The sequence below is a fragment of the Chenopodium album genome, chromosome 20, assembly GCF_948465745.1.
Source record: "Chenopodium album chromosome 20, dcCheAlbu1.1, whole genome shotgun sequence".
In the NCBI taxonomy this organism is placed as follows: Eukaryota; Viridiplantae; Streptophyta; class Magnoliopsida; order Caryophyllales; family Amaranthaceae; genus Chenopodium; species Chenopodium album.
The window spans coordinates 41,672,603-41,689,787 of NC_137853.1; the positions used below are offsets into that span (position 1 = coordinate 41,672,603).

Here is a 17,185-nt window from a genome sequence, read left to right on the forward strand (position 1 = left end):
GTGGCTTTGTGCTATGTTACTAAGTTTTCTAGTGGACTTGTTTAGATTAAATTTTTGAGTTTGATGATTAGATTTTACTAAAGATAGTCATAGATGATTGAGATCAGGACATTCATACGGGCGTGCGTATCTGTTGGGTGTAAGCAGTGTGGCGTGTTTTAAGACTTGCATGAATCTTGTGTTGCGCAACACGTTTAAAAGTATTGTTTTAAAGATAATGGTATTACTATAAATCTTATACACGATGATAATCGTATCATGTTCAAAAGAAATGACTATGATGGAAGTATTCAAGAGATGCTCATTGAAATATTGAGTAGAATCCTACTAGTATATTTTTTTTTTTTTTTTTTTTTTTTTTGCTGTAGCTATTTTATAAAGTAATGGAAACTCAATAATGTGATAAGAACTTTGCATATATTTTGCTGGGATAGTACTATATTTTGTGGAGATAACTTTTTAATGTGCCGCGTTTGACTCTTGTTAGTCCCATGGAGCCATGTCTCAAAGGTTAGAAATTGATACTCAACAACAATCTTCATCTTGCACCGTTTCTTTAATTGTGCACATAAGGGTTTTGATACTCTACAACTTCACAGTAAGCAACTAATACAAGTAAAGAGAGAATACTAGTCCATAGAACTGTAGGTTGTTGGAAAAATCATCCTATTCTAATGATAAATTTTCACCTACAAAAAAAAAAAAACAATCCCTCAAAGTATACAATGAAATCCTAATTAAATGCTACAGTAGTAGTCTAGTATAATAATGAAGCATAAAATTGCACATTGTATAATGTATATACAAGTATGTAATTCTTCTTGAGATTTTCAAATGTCCTGTAATTTATCTTCTAAAAAATTGCATCATTTCTTCTCCTTTATGAAAAATAGGAGGCAGGCTTCAGTTTTGTAATTAGTGAATCATAAATCAGTCTTCATATGAAGCATATCTTTCTCTATACTAGGACAACCAGGAAATTATCTTCTTGTGTAAGACTGCAACATAATCGGCTTCAACTGGGCTTTCTCCCATCTGCACAAGAGTTCGTTGAACACAGTACAGTAAGTTGCATTTCATGTATCCTTAATCAGTTAATTACAATCTTAAAATTGATAAATTCAACAATAAGTTTAAATAAAAGCTATCCAAGGTCAAATGTTCAATATAAGGGCTAATAAGTCAGATAAAATGAATTCATATATCGAACCCTGAGTCCCTGACCTCAACCTCGGTTGAGGAATCACACTTCTAAATAGTTCTAATCACTAAAACCTCTTGAGTTTTTCATGCAGTTTGCAGCCCTAGATATGCACTTTCTCTACTTATTAGTGCTAATACTAGATTTAATGTATGTCTGTGATTGGCAAAGAAAACATACTTGAACATGAAGATGGAAGCAGGATCTGTCTTCACAAGCACGTTGCGAAGAGGCACCTAAGACACGGATATCTTGACCTTCTAATTTCTCAATCAAAGTGGACAAGATACCAACTTTGTTGTTCTGTTCACATATTTGGACTATCACTTCACCGCTTTTTACTTCATTCATCGAGACTGTTAGTGTCTTTTCATCTTTGTTGGCATCACGAACATCACTGCTACCTACAACAAGTTGCTGCTTCTTCCCTAGCACTGATAACATGTTGCTCTTTTCGAGTGTTAGCTTCTCTATCTCAGCTTGAAGCTGAGGGACATAGTCGAGGGCTCTATCAATTATATATGGTCCACTCCACCTCTTCTGCAAAGTTGTCCATTTATTAGAGTAAGTGTACGCCAATTAATTAATCAAGAGTTGTACACTGCACACAAGCATGTTGCAGTAGCAAGTATAATCTTCTGGGGTTAAGATAATAACTAGATATAGCACATTCTCAGAAGTCAGAACAAGAGTACACTGTACTGCAACACAAGCATGTTGCAGTAGCAAGTACGACTCTTTGGTGCTTGCCTGGCAGGGTTTAGAGAGGCTTAAGTTTACAATATTTCTTAAACAATCTCAATTATAATCTTTAAATAGTAGAATTGTAGAAAGTAAAGTGGTAAACTATGCTGGATGTTGTTGTATTATCACCCATCTCCTCTATTGTGAGTCATGTTTATTTGTAAGGTTCAGTTCACTTTGTGGCTTTGTGCTATCTTTGCTAATGAATATGAGTTCTCACTTATCAGCCTTGGCTCGAGCTAACTGTTTAAGAAATTGTTGTGTAGAAAGGGGCTAAGGGGGCACGTCGAAACAGTTTAGGCAGCCCTTAGCAGACATTTTGCCTTTTAATTTATCAGGAGTTTGTTCCTTTTTTAAAAAAAGAAAGCAAAGCATTGTTCAAGTTTTTGTTAGTTTGCCTTGTCTTTCTAGAGTTGAGGGTTAGTATTTCGGTTTGTTAGCTGTAATGAGCCTCAAAGAAGCAGGATATGTATTTGGCTGCAATCAAATCTATGTAATTACAGGACTTACATAAACAAGGCTCTAGTCTTTTAGATGGGAGTTCCATATCTTCTACAGTTGGCACTTGGCAATGTTGGCAATTGGAAGAAGATCAAGTGAGATTAAGAAGAGTATTATAGTGTATCGAATTGGGTGTACTTATTAGGCGCCTTTTCTCCTTACAAGGGCTCTATTTTCCTCTGGCTTATTTCTGCTAATCTTTACTTATTGGATTTAATAACTTGCTGTTTTTGCTAAAACTTGCTTATATATAAGCTTAGGAGAACATAGCCTAATTATCAAGCATTGCGTACACTTATAACTAACATATAAGTAATCTGAAGAACCAATAATTAAGGACAATCCAAAATCATCTAAGTGATCTAACATAAAAAATCTCCTTGTGAACTTTTAAGGGTGCATGAGGCAGAGATTCTTGTTTTAATCTTCGTATTAATTGAATTTATCAATCAAATGATAACTGCTTAGTTATTTATACAAGCAACAAAAACAATAATATAACATGTAAAAATGTTAAAAGTACCTTAGCTCTTCTAGAATCTGGGAGCAAAGAACGAAGTGCTAAAAATGTTTCATTAAGCTTCATCCTCCTTACTTTTTCCTTAGCATTGTGATCAAGTTTCTTACTAGACGATCCTTCTCTAACACCCCCATCTGCAGGGGCAGCAGTTTGATCATCAATTATCGTTGTCGTTGTCATCATCGTTGTTGTCGTGGTGGGACAGTAGTATTGCATCTCATGATGCCCCAGAGACGAGCCCTCTGCTGCTGTACCCTGCTGTACATGTTCAAGACCAACCTGTTCAATTGGACTAACCCAATTAATTGGGTCCTGTATGTTGGGACCATATTGTTCTATTAGTGTATAATCTTCTAAATGATCTTCACCAAGAAATATGCTTAAATCTTGGTACTCTGACATGGGTAATGATGATGTATTAGGCAAAGTATTTTGATCTTCAATAAGAGGTGGAAAATTAATGGGATCATCACTTGGTGGTTGATGTGGGAAAGAGAAGTCATCTTCCTCATTGTAGAGGGGATTTCCAAAAGGAGGGTTAGACATAAAAGTAAATAATACATATATAATCGATGTTTTTATATGATTGCGGTCAGGGATGACCAATGAATAAAAGGGATCAGAATCATCTAGACCGTGTTATAATAAATAGTTAGGAAGAAAACTCTATCAGAGTTAAGATAAAAGCATGATTCTTTCATGAATCTTGTATTCTTAAATAGAGACGAGTTGTTTTGAATACTATAGGTACAATCATTGTTTTGACTTTTAAGGTCGGATTCTTTTTTTAATGTGCGTCCTGTTAACTGTGACACGATAACTGTTTTTATCTTTAATTTAAAAATCGAAAAAGAAAGAATAACCAGATGGTTAGTTGACATCGATACAAAAAGTACAATGAATTCAAATAATTACATGTACTACCTAGTACCAGGCATGAAAACAACGTTTTAAAACTAGTTGCAAAGTTTATTTGATTTATAAATAAATACAAGTACTAGTAGTATCACAAATGACTTGTATAGCAATTACAATAGGTTAAAATAACATATATTATACATAAGTCACATAATCTAAGAGAATAAATCATGTTTAAGACAAGAAAGGAAGATGAACTAACCAATTAATCTTGGTTTAAGAGCTAATAAATCATCAAAATCACCTTCATTGACCAGTTGATTATAGAGCCAAAAACTAAGGATGAGGTAAATATTGTGGATGTACGTTCATTTGATAGGAAGAAGAGGGGAGTACTACGAGCTAATATGAGTAGTACAAGTGTACAACATACAAAGTGAATATAAAACAAAGAATAAAATAAAGTGAAAAACTTTATAAAAATGGGCAAACGATAAGATTAAGCTGGAATTAAGGAGTTAAAATGATTAAAATTGGAGGTTAGAGAGGGAGGAAGAGGAGAGAGAAAGTTGAAAGAGTTTATGGCTTTCATGAAGAATATTTAGACATGATTGAGTTATAGTAATATGTAAAGAGTACTATATGTTTGGAGGAGGTGGGATTTTTTTAATGCATATGTTGCTAGTACAAGTGCCTTAGCATGCAAGTACATATCTTTGCATAGGTGAAGTACGAGTCTTTGTAATAGTACTACCAAAAAAACCATAGACGTGAGCATTAGCTTGTTACTCCTTGGTAAATAGAAATTTCTATGGAAAGTTACTTTCTTCATTGCTAGCCAAACAAGTTTAGGTAGTTTTCATGAATTTTATGACGACATGTAATTCACATAAATTATAAATTCAAGGGCATTTGAGCATTTCTACTTCCTATATTGAATTTATGACCACTTAGACATAGGCCACGAGATTTTCATCTGGCTTTAGTGACTATTTATTCAACCTAGTTATTAGGATTCACTAAACAATTAAAAAGATTAAATATACCGAATAGTTAATAAAGCGCTGGTTTATAGAAATTTAATACTGAACTAGTTACAACCCGTTCCTAAATACATTATTAGAAAATGGAACTACTGGATCTAGTTTTGATTTATTTGTGGAAGACGAAAACTCATCTATCGAACTCGACGAAGGGAATCAAGTTTTGCTTATGGGCCATTTGGATTCTAATGTTATCGCCACTTATCTGTTGGATCATGAGCTAGATTTAATTTTGGTATGTCTAACTATGAATTAACAAAAAGATCTGATTTCAACTTTCCTACTTATAAAAATTAAAGACTTGTTTACGTGGCTACATGGCCACATGGGCGCTCGACAACAATGAAAACAAGTCAACACATACTTATAGGTTAAAGCAAGATTTAGCCATTCATAATTCTTTTCTTTCTTTTCTAACAAGCATTTAAAATTTTTAAGTCCAAACATTAATTGCTACCTGAAATGCTCTATCCGAACATGACAAAAGATAGGAATCTAGGCAATATGGCTATAACCAAAACACTATATGGGCCTAGGCAAGTAGAGCATAACCAATTACATAACCAAAAGAATTTCATAGTCCGACGAAGTAAAGAGAAATACGGAGTAATTGTATGTTAAATTGTTAATGGTCTTCAATTTTAATGTTTTGATTCATAGGATCCTTCGAGTTTAAGCCCTCGTGTTCTCTCTTCAAAGTTCCTCTCTTTCTGGTTAGTATCTCCTATCCTTTTTCCAGAATTCCTCTTTCTCGATTCTTTTCTTCTGTGTTAGATTTCTAGAATTCTAGTTTCTCTTTTTTTTTTACGATTTCTGGGGTATGAACAAAAGTTTTTATTTTTTATTGGAATTCTTGAAATAAGTTTCAATTTTATTAGTTTGGCAAAGGATGTTGTGGAATCTGGTTTTGCTTAATCATTTTTTTTTTTTTTTTGCTTATTGTTATTCTTTAAAATCCCTTTAACAATGGCTGATTATCATGAAATTGGTACTTATTCATTGGCTTCAATTTTCACAATGTGGGTTTCGACTGAATTATAAATAGAAATAAGATTTGATTGAAAGAATCGTTGGTCCTGAGGCAAAATATTGAAATTTTGGGTTAAAGTTTATGCTGAGAAAGAATTTAATATAATGTAAATTATCTGCATGAAATTATCGTTTCTGTGAATAAAATTGACTTATAAAATGTGCATGTGGTGAAGTAAATTGGCTACTCTGCACAATTCTAGGGTTGATATTTGTTATCAATTTCTCATGTTCTGTTAAAGGATTGTATTAAAATTGGAACCAACATTTTCCTTTGTAGATAATTGTTGATATATGGGTGAAACGGGCAAGCGATATCGAGGTCAGAGAGAAAACTATGGGGATAGTAAGAATCAGAGAAGACGGACTGATAAGGAAGAGAAGGGCGGTGATGAATTGATTGCATACAGGATTCTGTGTCCTGTCACGGTTATCGGTAGTGTGATCGGTAAAGCTGGAAAGGTGATAAATTCGATAAGACAGGAGACGAGAGCGAAGGTGAAGGTGGTGGATCCATTTCCTGGTGCCAAGGAAAGGGTGATTACTATCTATTGTTATGTAAAGGAGAAGGTAGATATTGAAGTTGATGAGGAGTATAACAATAATGCACCCCTTTGCCCTGCTCAAGATGCTCTTCTTAGAATGCATGCTGCCATTGCTAATGCATTGTCCAGCTTGGGTGATTCCGAGAGGAGGCAAAAGGATATAGAAGAGTGCAACATTCTCGTCCCAGCTAGTCAATCTGCTAATGTAATTGGCAAGTCGGGGAGCATGATAAAGAAATTGAGAAGCAATACAAGGGCTAATATTAGGGTCAGTCGTAAGGATGATACAGACCCGAGTCATTCATGTGCTATGGATTTTGACAATTTTGTTCAGGTCAGTCGCTCTTTGGAATAAGGCTATGTTATGTGTAGCTCTTAGCTTACATGTTCTTGCATGAGTTGCATCCCTTTGCATTAATCTTATCATTATGCAGCAGCATGTATACTTGTGAACTGTTTTCAAAATTTCTTATGCAGCTTCTTAGTTTGCCATCTATTGCAAGTTGTTTTTTTAGAGGTAAAATAAAGGAATGTAGTATTTGTAGTCTTTATGCACAGTAAGGATAACCTTGCCTTTTTACAGTGGTGAATTGGTGATTTTCATTGCAATACAACTTTGAGCAAGTTGTCCAAAGTTTGTTGAACTGGCTATATCAATGGTAATTTTAGTAGCCAATATGACATGTAGATTTAGTACTTATTGTTGAAAGTTTCATGCCAAGGATTGATTTTTAACGGCTCTGAAAGTTTGAATATCTCGGGCAGAGTGCTCACTATCCTTATTGCTCTTTCTACTGGATTTGATGTCTAAGGTGTTTTCCACTATTTTTTTTTCTTCACATTGAAAAACACATACTTCTGTAATTTGATGTCAATCTTGTGCTTTTGTTAAACCTCTCTCTTTAATCAGATTTCAGGAGATTCTGATGCTGTTAAGAGAGCACTGTTTGCTGTTTCTGCAATCATGTATAAGTTTGCTCCTAAAGAAGAAATTTCCCTTGAAACTAGTGTGCCCGAGGTTGCACCAAGCATCATTATTCCTGCTGACATGCCTGTTTATCCTGCCAGCGGATTTTATACTGATCCCATACCTCCTTCTAGGTCTGCTTCTCTAATTGATGCTCATGCACCAGAACTTTCTGTTCCAGGCTATGCCGATTCAGGAAGCATGTGGTCTGTTGTTGTCCCTGGTTATAATGGGGCCTCTCGGTCTGAGGAGCTGACAGTACGGGTGTTATGTCCTTCTGATAAGATTGGGCGTGTCATTGGGAGAGGAGGGTGTACTATCAAAAGTGTAAGACAGGCCAGTGGTACGCACATTGAGGTTGATGATACTAAAGCTACCCGAGATAAGTACAGTGAATGTCTGATTACTGTAACTTCAACTGAGGTATGACTTCTGTTTTATTACTACTACAACTGGGTCTTTCCTCTAATATTCTCTGTTACTACCTTGTTCCCACTATGATTTTTATTTAGCCCCTGTATTTTGGTTTCTTCCTCCTAGATTAGCATACTTGTTTATGCTGTTGCACTCTGACAGCACATGCTGTCTAGGAACTATATTACTTATGAATTTGTGTGTGTGTGTGTGTTTTTTTTTTGAAGAAACTAGATTAGTGCCCGTGCAATGCACTGTAGTAATAATCTTTTATTCTCATAATTAATTTGTGATACGAAGTATAATAAAAAAAAAGATGAGGTAACTCATGTTGAATAAAGTAATAAACAAATGTAATGCACATAAGAAAGATGAAATAATAAGGCAATAATTATTAAAACTACAATTATTTTTGATTAGTTGTAATTCTTAAAAAAATAGTATACATTATGTTATATTAATGATGTATGTTATTCCCAATAAAACTATACATGTAGATGTCGTATAGTTTTCTATTTATGAATTATTTTAGTTAAAAACAAAAATCTATACCATGTACGTCCAATAAATAAGCTAAGTAGAATAATTAAGGAAAAAAAAACTTAAATCTGACATCATACATAGTTAACAGATTTTTTGTAAGGAAAAAATAAAGTTATAAGTTGGTAAATTTATTACAAAAATATTATTATTATTATTATTATTAATCTCAAAAACAAAATCCATACAACCTACAATAAATTAGTGGGAAGCCGAGATACAATCTGGGCCCCCACTCCTCTAGCTATTGCAAATCCTACCCTAGTGAAGATATGAGCTGCAGCACGAGCCCCAATGTCTTGCGTCGTCGAGAACCTTTGAATCCGCTTCAGTAACGCAACAGCCTCTTTCTCTAATTCCCCAAGCGAAGAAAAGGAGAAGGGAATGAAACCATATCCAATCGCCTGACATCGAGCTTCATACTTAACCCGCTTCCGATGAGCTGCATCAGCCACAACCCGCCCAGAAAATATCTCCAGCAAAAACCCTCGAACAAGCTGAGCACAACGTCGAGATAGAGAACAATGGTACACCCAACCGATAGGATAACACACAGCGATAAGTCTTGGCGATCATCGTCTGACCCAACCCTGAAATAGGAACCGCCCGAAGCCAATCAGAGGTGTGATCACCTTGCTGTGATTTCCATAATGCTGATTGTCGAGGAGTTAAAGAATAAGCAGATTCTGCAGAAGCGGTAACCTTTGTGAAATATATATCTGCCAATTTCTTCATGAGTTTAGGGGCAGCGACCTCACTAGGATTACTCAAAATGTCAGACTCCACTGTTCCATTAAACAGACTCAACGCATCCTCAAAGGCTCGTCCAAGACCAACAATGCCAGCATGCATAGATATATAGATATTTTTTTCCATTAAACCCCACTATTGTACAACTATATAGGTAATTTACCCTTTTAAATTATAGCTTATTGCCTTATTCTCCCTTAAAAAGACCTCAAAATCTTGTGTAACTATTTTAAGTAGATAGAACACGGAATTTAAAGGAATACAATTACTATAAAGATAATATATATAATTATAGTTGTATTATACAAATATATAATTATAGTTGTATTATACAAATATTTCAAAAACAAAAGATTTTTGCTAAAAAGGAAGGGGGGAGTTTTGGAGGAAAAAACAGCACCGGGAAGTGACATGTGTCATTCCTAGTGTTTGTTTTAGTATTATGTTATTGATTATTGATTAACAATCAATTAGTTTGATTAGTAGTAATGAATGAATGAAAGGGATAATATCTGGTATATAAGCTTTTAAGCTTTTTGAATCATGATCATTGCATTTCTGAAATGTGGGTTTTTCTCCCCGCAAAGCAAAGCTCTTTAGTACTGTGTGGATAATTACCATTAATGCTTTTTTAGGCTCCTCCTTATCAAATCATGTTGAGTTCGTTAGCTGATATGTAGAAGGTATAAATGTAGAGTTGAATGGCTAGTTTTTATATCTTTTCCTAGGGTGCATATAAGTTCAGTGGTCTCTATTGAATTGATATGAAACTGTTATAATTTAACAGTTTTTTTCATCTTTCCACTTTGCAACGGTTATTCTAGTCTTGAAAGGCGAACTTAAAATTTGTGAAGTAGGTATGCTTTTCAAGTATTTGTATAAGGTAAAAAAAAATTACTGCGTATAACATAACGTTCCCCCTACTCCCCTAGTGAGTGTTTTATCCCACAACTCATGGTTGTGAGATTCAAAACCTTTCCACCATGCCAAGCCTTGCTTGGTCATTGCTGTAGTCCTTCTTAAAGATTATAGTTATCCTGTATTGGCTGACATGGCTGTATATGTTCTTTGTGTATACGGGAATTGTCAATTTTTACTTTAAGACTTCTTGCTAAATATTGGTTTAATTTTTATAATGTTTTTTTTACAATTTGTATTATGGAACTCTTGTGATAGAATTTCTGTTTCATGGCAGTCGTTGGATGATCTACAATCAAAGGCAATCGAAGCTGTTCTATTACTTCAAGAAAAGATCAATGAAGATGCTGAAAATGACCAAAACGTTACCATGAGCCTTCTTATTCCATCTAGAAATATTGGGTGCATTATAGGGAAGAGCGGCTCAATCATCAATGAGATTAGAAAAAGGACCAGGGCTGATATCCGGATTTCAAAAGGAGACATGCTCAAGTGTGCTGATGAAGGTGATGAATATGTTGAGGTACGAATCCTCTAATTCTTAAGCTGTTAATACTATTCCTTGTAGATGAGTTAATTTTTTGTTACTTCTTATATCATGTTAGGTGTCTGGAGAAGTTAAAAATGTCAGAGATGCACTTATACAAATTATTCTTAGGCTCCGTGATGATGGTCTGAAAGATAAGGCTGGTGCTAGCAATCCTTCTGTTGCTCCTGATTCTTTATACCCTGGTAGCAGTGGATTTTCACTGCCTCCTGTTTTACAAACTGTTCCTCCAGTCAACCCTTTGGGTTATGAACCAAGAACTGAGTCTGGGAATGGGGTTGGCAATCTTGGCTTGTATTCATCTAGTAGCCATTACAAATACGGATCATTGCCGGTATGTTAAATTCTCTCTTTAACTGTACCTGTACCTGTACCTTCCACTTAGCTGCAATGATCTGTGTTTGTTACTGATCTGATCTATGTTTAAAAGAGAACCTCCTTATTATGTTTGCTTGAAGCTTATGGGTTTGAATGTGGTTATATATGATTGTTGTGGCTATGGTGTAGCACAGATCCCATCTTTATGTTGGATTACGTTCTTCCTTCTAGAATTCTGGTTTGAATTCTCAGTATGGGGTTCACGCTGCACAATAGCTACTTCCTCATTTTGATGATCATTTTGACACAATAGTTTACAATTTTACTTTAACAGTCAAATTATATGTTGGCTGGAGGCTGGATTTAGGTCTCTGATTTTATTCTTCTATTTCGAATAATTTTGTTCTCCCATTGTGTATATTAATACAAATTTTTGTTTTTGTACATTCCAGATGGGAGATGATGTATATGGATCCTCATATTCATCCAAGCTTTATGGAGGGTATGATTATTATTAATCAGCTTCTCTTAAAAACCATTTTCTATTTCTAGCTAAATCTTTTGCCTGAGCTGATTCTTTTCTATGCTGGTTATGGCATGGAACAGATTGCTGCAATCCTCTACTCTGGAGATAATGATTCCCGCTAGTGCAGTTAGTAAAGTTATTGGAAAAAGCGGGGCTAATCTTTCCAATATTCGTCAGGTACATTCTGTTTTCCTGATTTGATGTGAGATTTTCCATTTTGGTTTTGTTCATGAGTCATTAGTGTTTACAGTGTTGAAACATATGCTTGGGTGGATAGCTGAGCTTTGAGAGTTTTCATTCCTATTGATAACCTTAACTTTACATAGCTGCTTATTACTAATGATGTGCTCAAAATGTGTCTTTATGGCTGATAATGACTGAGTCAAGCTATGTACTACTGATTTCTGCTTAAGATTCACTAGATTTATTACTTAACTTATGTCTATGATCGTAACTTCAGACAGTTGAAGCTTTAAGTCTTTAACTGATTTAGTACTGCTGAGCCCATGCTCACTCAAACATTTTTTATTCTCTTAATTTTCTTTTCTTGACTTGATTGTGTTATTAGTTTAGCACAAGACAAGCTTTATTTTCTGATAGGGCCAGATATAAGCTTAAGGGCCCGAGTACCTCATCTGCTCATCGATTAAACTCAGCTTATCTTATTTCTATAACGAATAGAAGAGTTATGGTTTTATTATGTCCACTAACTCATCAAATTGAAGCTTGAGTGAGATTTTTTAAAGGGATTAAATCAGCTCTCGGCATTTTTTACTTTCCAACATGAAACTGACCTTTGAATTTGGGGACTGAATGTTTGAGTGAGGGTTTTTTTTTGTAATCTGTGTTTGCTGCTCTTAAGCTCCTTCTCTTTTCTGTGAGTCCTCTCCTCTTTGTGTTGGTTCAAATGATGAGGCTTTAAGTATCTAACATTCTTTGAAATTTCTCTTGTTTTTGGTCTTCTAGATATCTGGAGCAGTAATAGAGATTTCTGATCCAAAGTCTTCTCGTGGAGACCGTGTGGCACATATATCTGGCACACCTGAGCAGAAGCGTTCAGCTGAAAATTTAATTCAGGCATTCATTATGGCTACTTAAGTGTTTTCTTTGTAGGAAAGTTGAAACTGGACTATAAGGGTGTTATTCTCTGTACACTTTCCCTAGGCTATTCCACCAGTTCTCCTTTTTAGAATATTCCACCAGTTTATCTCCATCAAAAATGCCAATCAAGATATTGTGCCAGAGGATTCGCACACAGATCTGTCTAGATGGAGCTTAGATCTCATGGCTACTTAGTCTACTCATCTTTTGCGGGCTGCCTTGCTTTAGTTAGGATCCTTCATTCCTTTCTTGACTTTGTGCTATCCATCTATATTCTTGCAGTTTCCATGAATAACATATTGTTTCTGACTGAAAGGTTTTTCTTCTACTGAACATAATAATCAAACCAGTGTTGCATGTTCTGGCATTCATATGCTTTTCCTCCATTCCTCCTACTATATAGCTTCACAGGTTATTTTTTGCTACAATATTCGTTCAAAAACTGCATCTGCTTTTCATGTCCTCTTATGCTCTTCCATGTCAATCAATGTCAGATTGTCAGCTTAAGATCTGAGATATAGGTCTCGGAATTTGAAGCCTGTAAATGACGTGGGGAATGTTTATATTCCCTGTTCTACTCATGTAGGCCTGATCTGTGTCATAATGCTTGATTCGAGATCATGTTGCTTTGAAAGTGTCAAGTTCCTGAGTTGTCCATTAGACACAATAGCTAGATCTCTGCCCTTTGGCGTCTGAAATTCAGTGTTTTGTATCTACCTGCCATTGAAGTTATTTGTTCAGAAATCTGAAAAGAGTTGTATCTACCTGGATTTGGGTTATCAACTCAGTTAACTTCTAGTACCAGCTTTTAGGGTACAAATCCATTACAAGAAGCATATTTTGCTGCAGTCTTTGGCAGCAAACTCAAATCCTAGGCTCCTAGCTCCCTTTATAGAAAAAAAATTCTGTTTGCTGTAGTGAAGTTATTTTGGTCATTGCATAGCGATTTTCCATTCTGTGAGGGTTGTCTCCACAGACCACAGTCTAAGATTCTAATCTTGACTCTTTTTTTTTAATATAAATCTATTCATGTCTTTTCTTTTGTTTATTAGCAATTACAAGTCCTCTCTTTGGAGTAACTCATTTTCTTCTGTGCTTTTTTGAAGTTGGATTTCCTTAGAGAAATGTTATGATGTCCAAAGTCTCTCTATAGTACTTGTGGTTTCCCGCTATCTTTGGCTCCTCTCTGCCTTCTGGTTCCTTTTTTTTTTTTTCCATCCAGACCATAACTTGGTGTGTGTTATCGAAGGAAAGAGAGTAAATTATGCACGTTCACTGTGCTATTGGGATTAAACTTGTTAATGTTTTTGCCAATGGGCTAACAGTTTTACTGCTTAGAGATGTTGCCTTTTCTTTTCCTTTTCAAATAGCTCATCAGATTAATAGAGGAAGATGTTCAGGACTCTTAAAAAACAAAATTATTATTATATGCAAGTAGGCCCTTTCCTCGTAAAGTATTTGGTATAAGCTTGGATTCAGAGGTAAAACAGAGTATTAAGAACTTATGAGGATCCTTTTTTAGTCATGAATTCCTATTCTTAATATGTTTATCTCTGGCTCTAGAAATTATGGTGTTAGATTTCTTAACCTTCAATTAGTGGAACATCTGTTGCTTCTTTTTAAACCCCAATGAACTTAGAAATATTTTTCCTTATGTTCTTGGTTTGGTTTTGGTACTAGGTCTCTTAGCTACTTGAAGAATAGTGGACGACAGAAGAAGCATGAAAAGAGTAGCTACTTAGACCCAAGTTTTTTTCTATCTTTTGTGATTGTGGGGTTTTCAGATTTCTTGATTAGCATTCTTTACATCCTTGCCCCTGCTGTGTGTCGATCTAGTTATGTCTTATATTTTGCTTGTGGTTTTCTCGCGAGCTGGGTTCACTTTGGGAGGTAGTTTTTGTTGGTGAGCCTGAAAACCAAAATAGGATGTCATTTTGTAGGCTATATAAAGCAAGCACATCCCACCTTCTGCTTTTATTATAGTCTGAAGGCAGTTGTAGAGTCTAGACCTTTTATTTAGGTAACTTGTACTTTCATTCTAGTTTATCACATTATCTTTGAGTGGTCTAGATATAGTTAGCTTGGTTGAATCTAGTGATTCTATAATGTATATGCACCACAAGCTTTTCAATTGCTATGAATCTTCTCATTTTCTAGGCAATTTAGAGAAGATGAACTAGTGGTAGCGAGGTAGGCATAGTTGTGTCCCAAAACTGACCATAAAAGGGTGCTTACATTTTGATCATACCTGTGCTGCTTTTTGAGGTATTATAACTCTGGGGAGTTGATTGAAAATGTCTCCTCGGCTGATTTTGGTGACTTTGTTGCAATGTGCTAGCTTGTGCTGGGTGCTTGATGTCTGTGCAGGTAGTCTTATAGACTTATAGTGTTGCTGTGACTTAACATAGCTTGTGCAGTTATTACAGCCATTTACAGGCTTACATTTTTGATGTGGTTTAAGCTGTGTAGGTTATTTGTTGGTTGCCTGTTTTACTCCTTCAATTTTTCTTGGTTTTATTTGGATTAGTAGTTGTTGCAGGTCTTGTAATAATACTTAGTAGACTAGTATTGTTGAGTTTTCATGTCGACTATTGGAGAATATTCTTGTGGATATGACCGCCTTATGACTCTTGATCAGTATGCATCTGAGAGTTGATTTTTGCTTATTAATTTTGTTATTATGTTGATACATTTAAGTTATACCTCTAGACAAATATTTGTTGAATATTTTCTTTTTTCCCCTAAGGGACAAATATTCCTTCAATGTTACTCCGTATTATGTATGAATAAATGCTCTTTGAATTTGACAAAAGCTCCAGCTTTTAACTTCATACTAGCATACTTTTTGCTACTATTACCACATTTCTGTTATTGATGCTTTGCCACATGCCTAATCTGGCCCTCAAATGTTAATGTACAGTTGTACACAAATGAAATGAGTACGTAAGGTGATGAGTTATATTGAATTGGTATCAGAGATTGTTAATTGTTGTGGTGCGGAATTGATTAAAAAGGAACATATGTAGAAAACCAGAAACGACTGAGCTGAACTGAACTGTTTATGAGAGAAAGAAATTGGGAGCTGAAAACATGCTCTTACTCAAGTCTAGATTAAAGTAGATGTATCGAATACTAAAAGCTTAATTAAATCTTCAGGAAATAAAGAAATATCATACCATACTTGTATAATGCAAGATTTTAATTATTTCTACAATTCAATAATCCAGATTCCCAACACGATAACTGGACAATTGTTACGCGAGCATTTTTGTTTTGGGTGTTCAGTTGCATACACCAAAATCTATACATGTAGTTGAGGCAAATATTAGTATATGTCTTGGGTTTATGAGGTTAAAGTGAAAAATTGTATTGTATTGTGTTATGATTTTCTTTTTTATTTTTTATTTTTTGAGGAAATGTTATGATTTTCTTTTAATGCACAAGCTACTCTCCTTGTAAAAACCTACTTGCTTATCAGTTCTGATTTTCAATACGACCCAAATATAATATATCATGTGATTGGAAAGATGACTTTCATCTATGCTTTGTCTATATGGTGTGTATAGGTTAGCTGTCAGCTTGCTTAATCTATGTATTAACAGGTAATTTAGGATTAGTAGTGGTGAACTCGTGATATGCGAATAATACAACGCATGTGTTACGGTTTGGATGTGAGTTCTATTAAGGGGTTTTTCACAGGATACGACCTTACTTGAACAGGATCTGTTCTATAGGATTGTACCTCTATATCCTTGAGCTCTAAGGAGACAGAAAACCAAGTCTGGTGGATGAATTATGACCGTGCTATCAGAGCGTGATTAATGGCTTCCATTGATCTTCGGATCACTGGTGCAGTCGAGGATCGTTCCTCAGTTTTTTCCTTGAGCTGGGGGTGATCTCACGGTTGTCTGACAGACTTCAGTACTTCACCATCCCTTTTTGTTCTTCACCTACTATAATTGTGAAAGTTACTATCTGTCCATCGGTAAACATGTTTAGTTGATTAACCAGTGATTAGAGAACACGGACACACGGGTATTAGCCACTTGGTCATTTCCTATGTTGTAGAGCACGTATGAGTAATTTTTTCTTCAGTGCACTGTATTTAACCTTCAGAATCATGTCACTTACTTCAGTGCGGTTAGTTGTAAAAACTAAAGTATTCTCCAACTTAATTTAGGTTGGAAATATGGAATCTGTAAAGTCATGGCACAAGTATATATGATTTACACCAAGATCTAAGGGGAAAAACGCCCCTGTTATATTTAACAAACTTTTGGGAACCAGCTGAATATTAATACCCAAGTTTTTACTCCTACTTTGAATAAACTACCTGTCAATTTCCAAGGCTAATCTAAACTCATTGAACAGATCTTGGACTGTCCACCTTCCACTTCCACTTCTAAACAATACACCGTATCAGTTATATATATTCACCATCTAATCACAAAATCATGTACTGGACTGTCTATATCCCATTCCAATATAGAAACCTTAGCTTCTCTAAATTGTATTTTTTAAAATGGCAGAGAAGTCAGTATACGGAGGTTTGATTGCGACCAAGGTAATAAAAACCGTGGATCAGCTCGATCAAAGTCTACAGGAATTGCTCAAGAGCATTAGCAGAGGTGCACGTGGCGATGGTTGTAAATGTGTTGTTGGG

The 17,185-nt window shown here is 35.2% G+C and overlaps 2 protein-coding genes and 1 non-coding gene across 3 annotated transcripts; 2 read left to right on the plus strand and 1 right to left on the minus strand.

Moving 5' to 3' along the window:
* Positions 1-112: 112 nt before the first annotated feature.
* Positions 113-3,978, minus strand: LOC145598200 (transcription factor bHLH160-like). Its single transcript, XM_081654520.1, has 3 exons — positions 2,970-3,978; positions 1,382-1,741; positions 113-1,035 (listed from the first exon to the last, which is right to left on the minus strand). Exons 1-3 carry the CDS (start codon positions 3,510-3,512, stop codon positions 964-966), a joined length of 975 nt encoding a protein of 324 aa, XP_081510646.1. The 5' UTR covers positions 3,513-3,978; the 3' UTR covers positions 113-963.
* Positions 3,979-5,409: 1,431 nt separating this feature from the next.
* LOC145598202 (KH domain-containing protein At4g18375-like) lies at positions 5,410-12,879 on the plus strand. The gene is made up of 8 exons (XM_081654523.1): positions 5,410-5,580; positions 6,177-6,775; positions 7,352-7,831; positions 10,308-10,553; positions 10,636-10,911; positions 11,348-11,397; positions 11,502-11,598; positions 12,388-12,879. Exons 2-8 carry the CDS (start codon positions 6,191-6,193, stop codon positions 12,517-12,519), a joined length of 1,866 nt encoding a protein of 621 aa, XP_081510649.1. The 5' UTR covers positions 5,410-5,580; positions 6,177-6,190; the 3' UTR covers positions 12,520-12,879.
* Positions 12,880-16,224: 3,345 nt separating this feature from the next.
* LOC145599990 (small nucleolar RNA U3) lies at positions 16,225-16,440 on the plus strand. Its single transcript, XR_014104229.1, has one exon. It is a non-coding gene; the product is annotated as a small nucleolar RNA U3 (small nucleolar RNA).
* The last annotated feature ends 745 nt before the right edge of the window (positions 16,441-17,185 follow it).

Coding starts and splice junctions, on each gene's coding strand:
- LOC145598202 (XM_081654523.1), top strand. CDS start 6,191: ATGGGTGAAACGGGCAAGCGATATCGAGGTCAGAGAGAAAACTATGGG. Junction 10,912..11,347: donor ACAAATACGGATCATTGCCG/GTATGTTAAATT, acceptor TGTACATTCCAG/ATGGGAGATGATGTATATGG. Junction 11,398..11,501: donor TCATCCAAGCTTTATGGAGG/GTATGATTATTA, acceptor GGCATGGAACAG/ATTGCTGCAATCCTCTACTC.
- LOC145598200 (XM_081654520.1), bottom strand. CDS start 3,512: ATGTCTAACCCTCCTTTTGGAAATCCCCTCTACAATGAGGAAGATGAC. Junction 1,742..2,969: donor CAGATTCTAGAAGAGCTAAG/GTACTTTTAACA, acceptor ACAACTTTGCAG/AAGAGGTGGAGTGGACCATA. Junction 1,036..1,381: donor GCTTCCATCTTCATGTTCAA/GTATGTTTTCTT, acceptor ACTCTTGTGCAG/ATGGGAGAAAGCCCAGTTGA.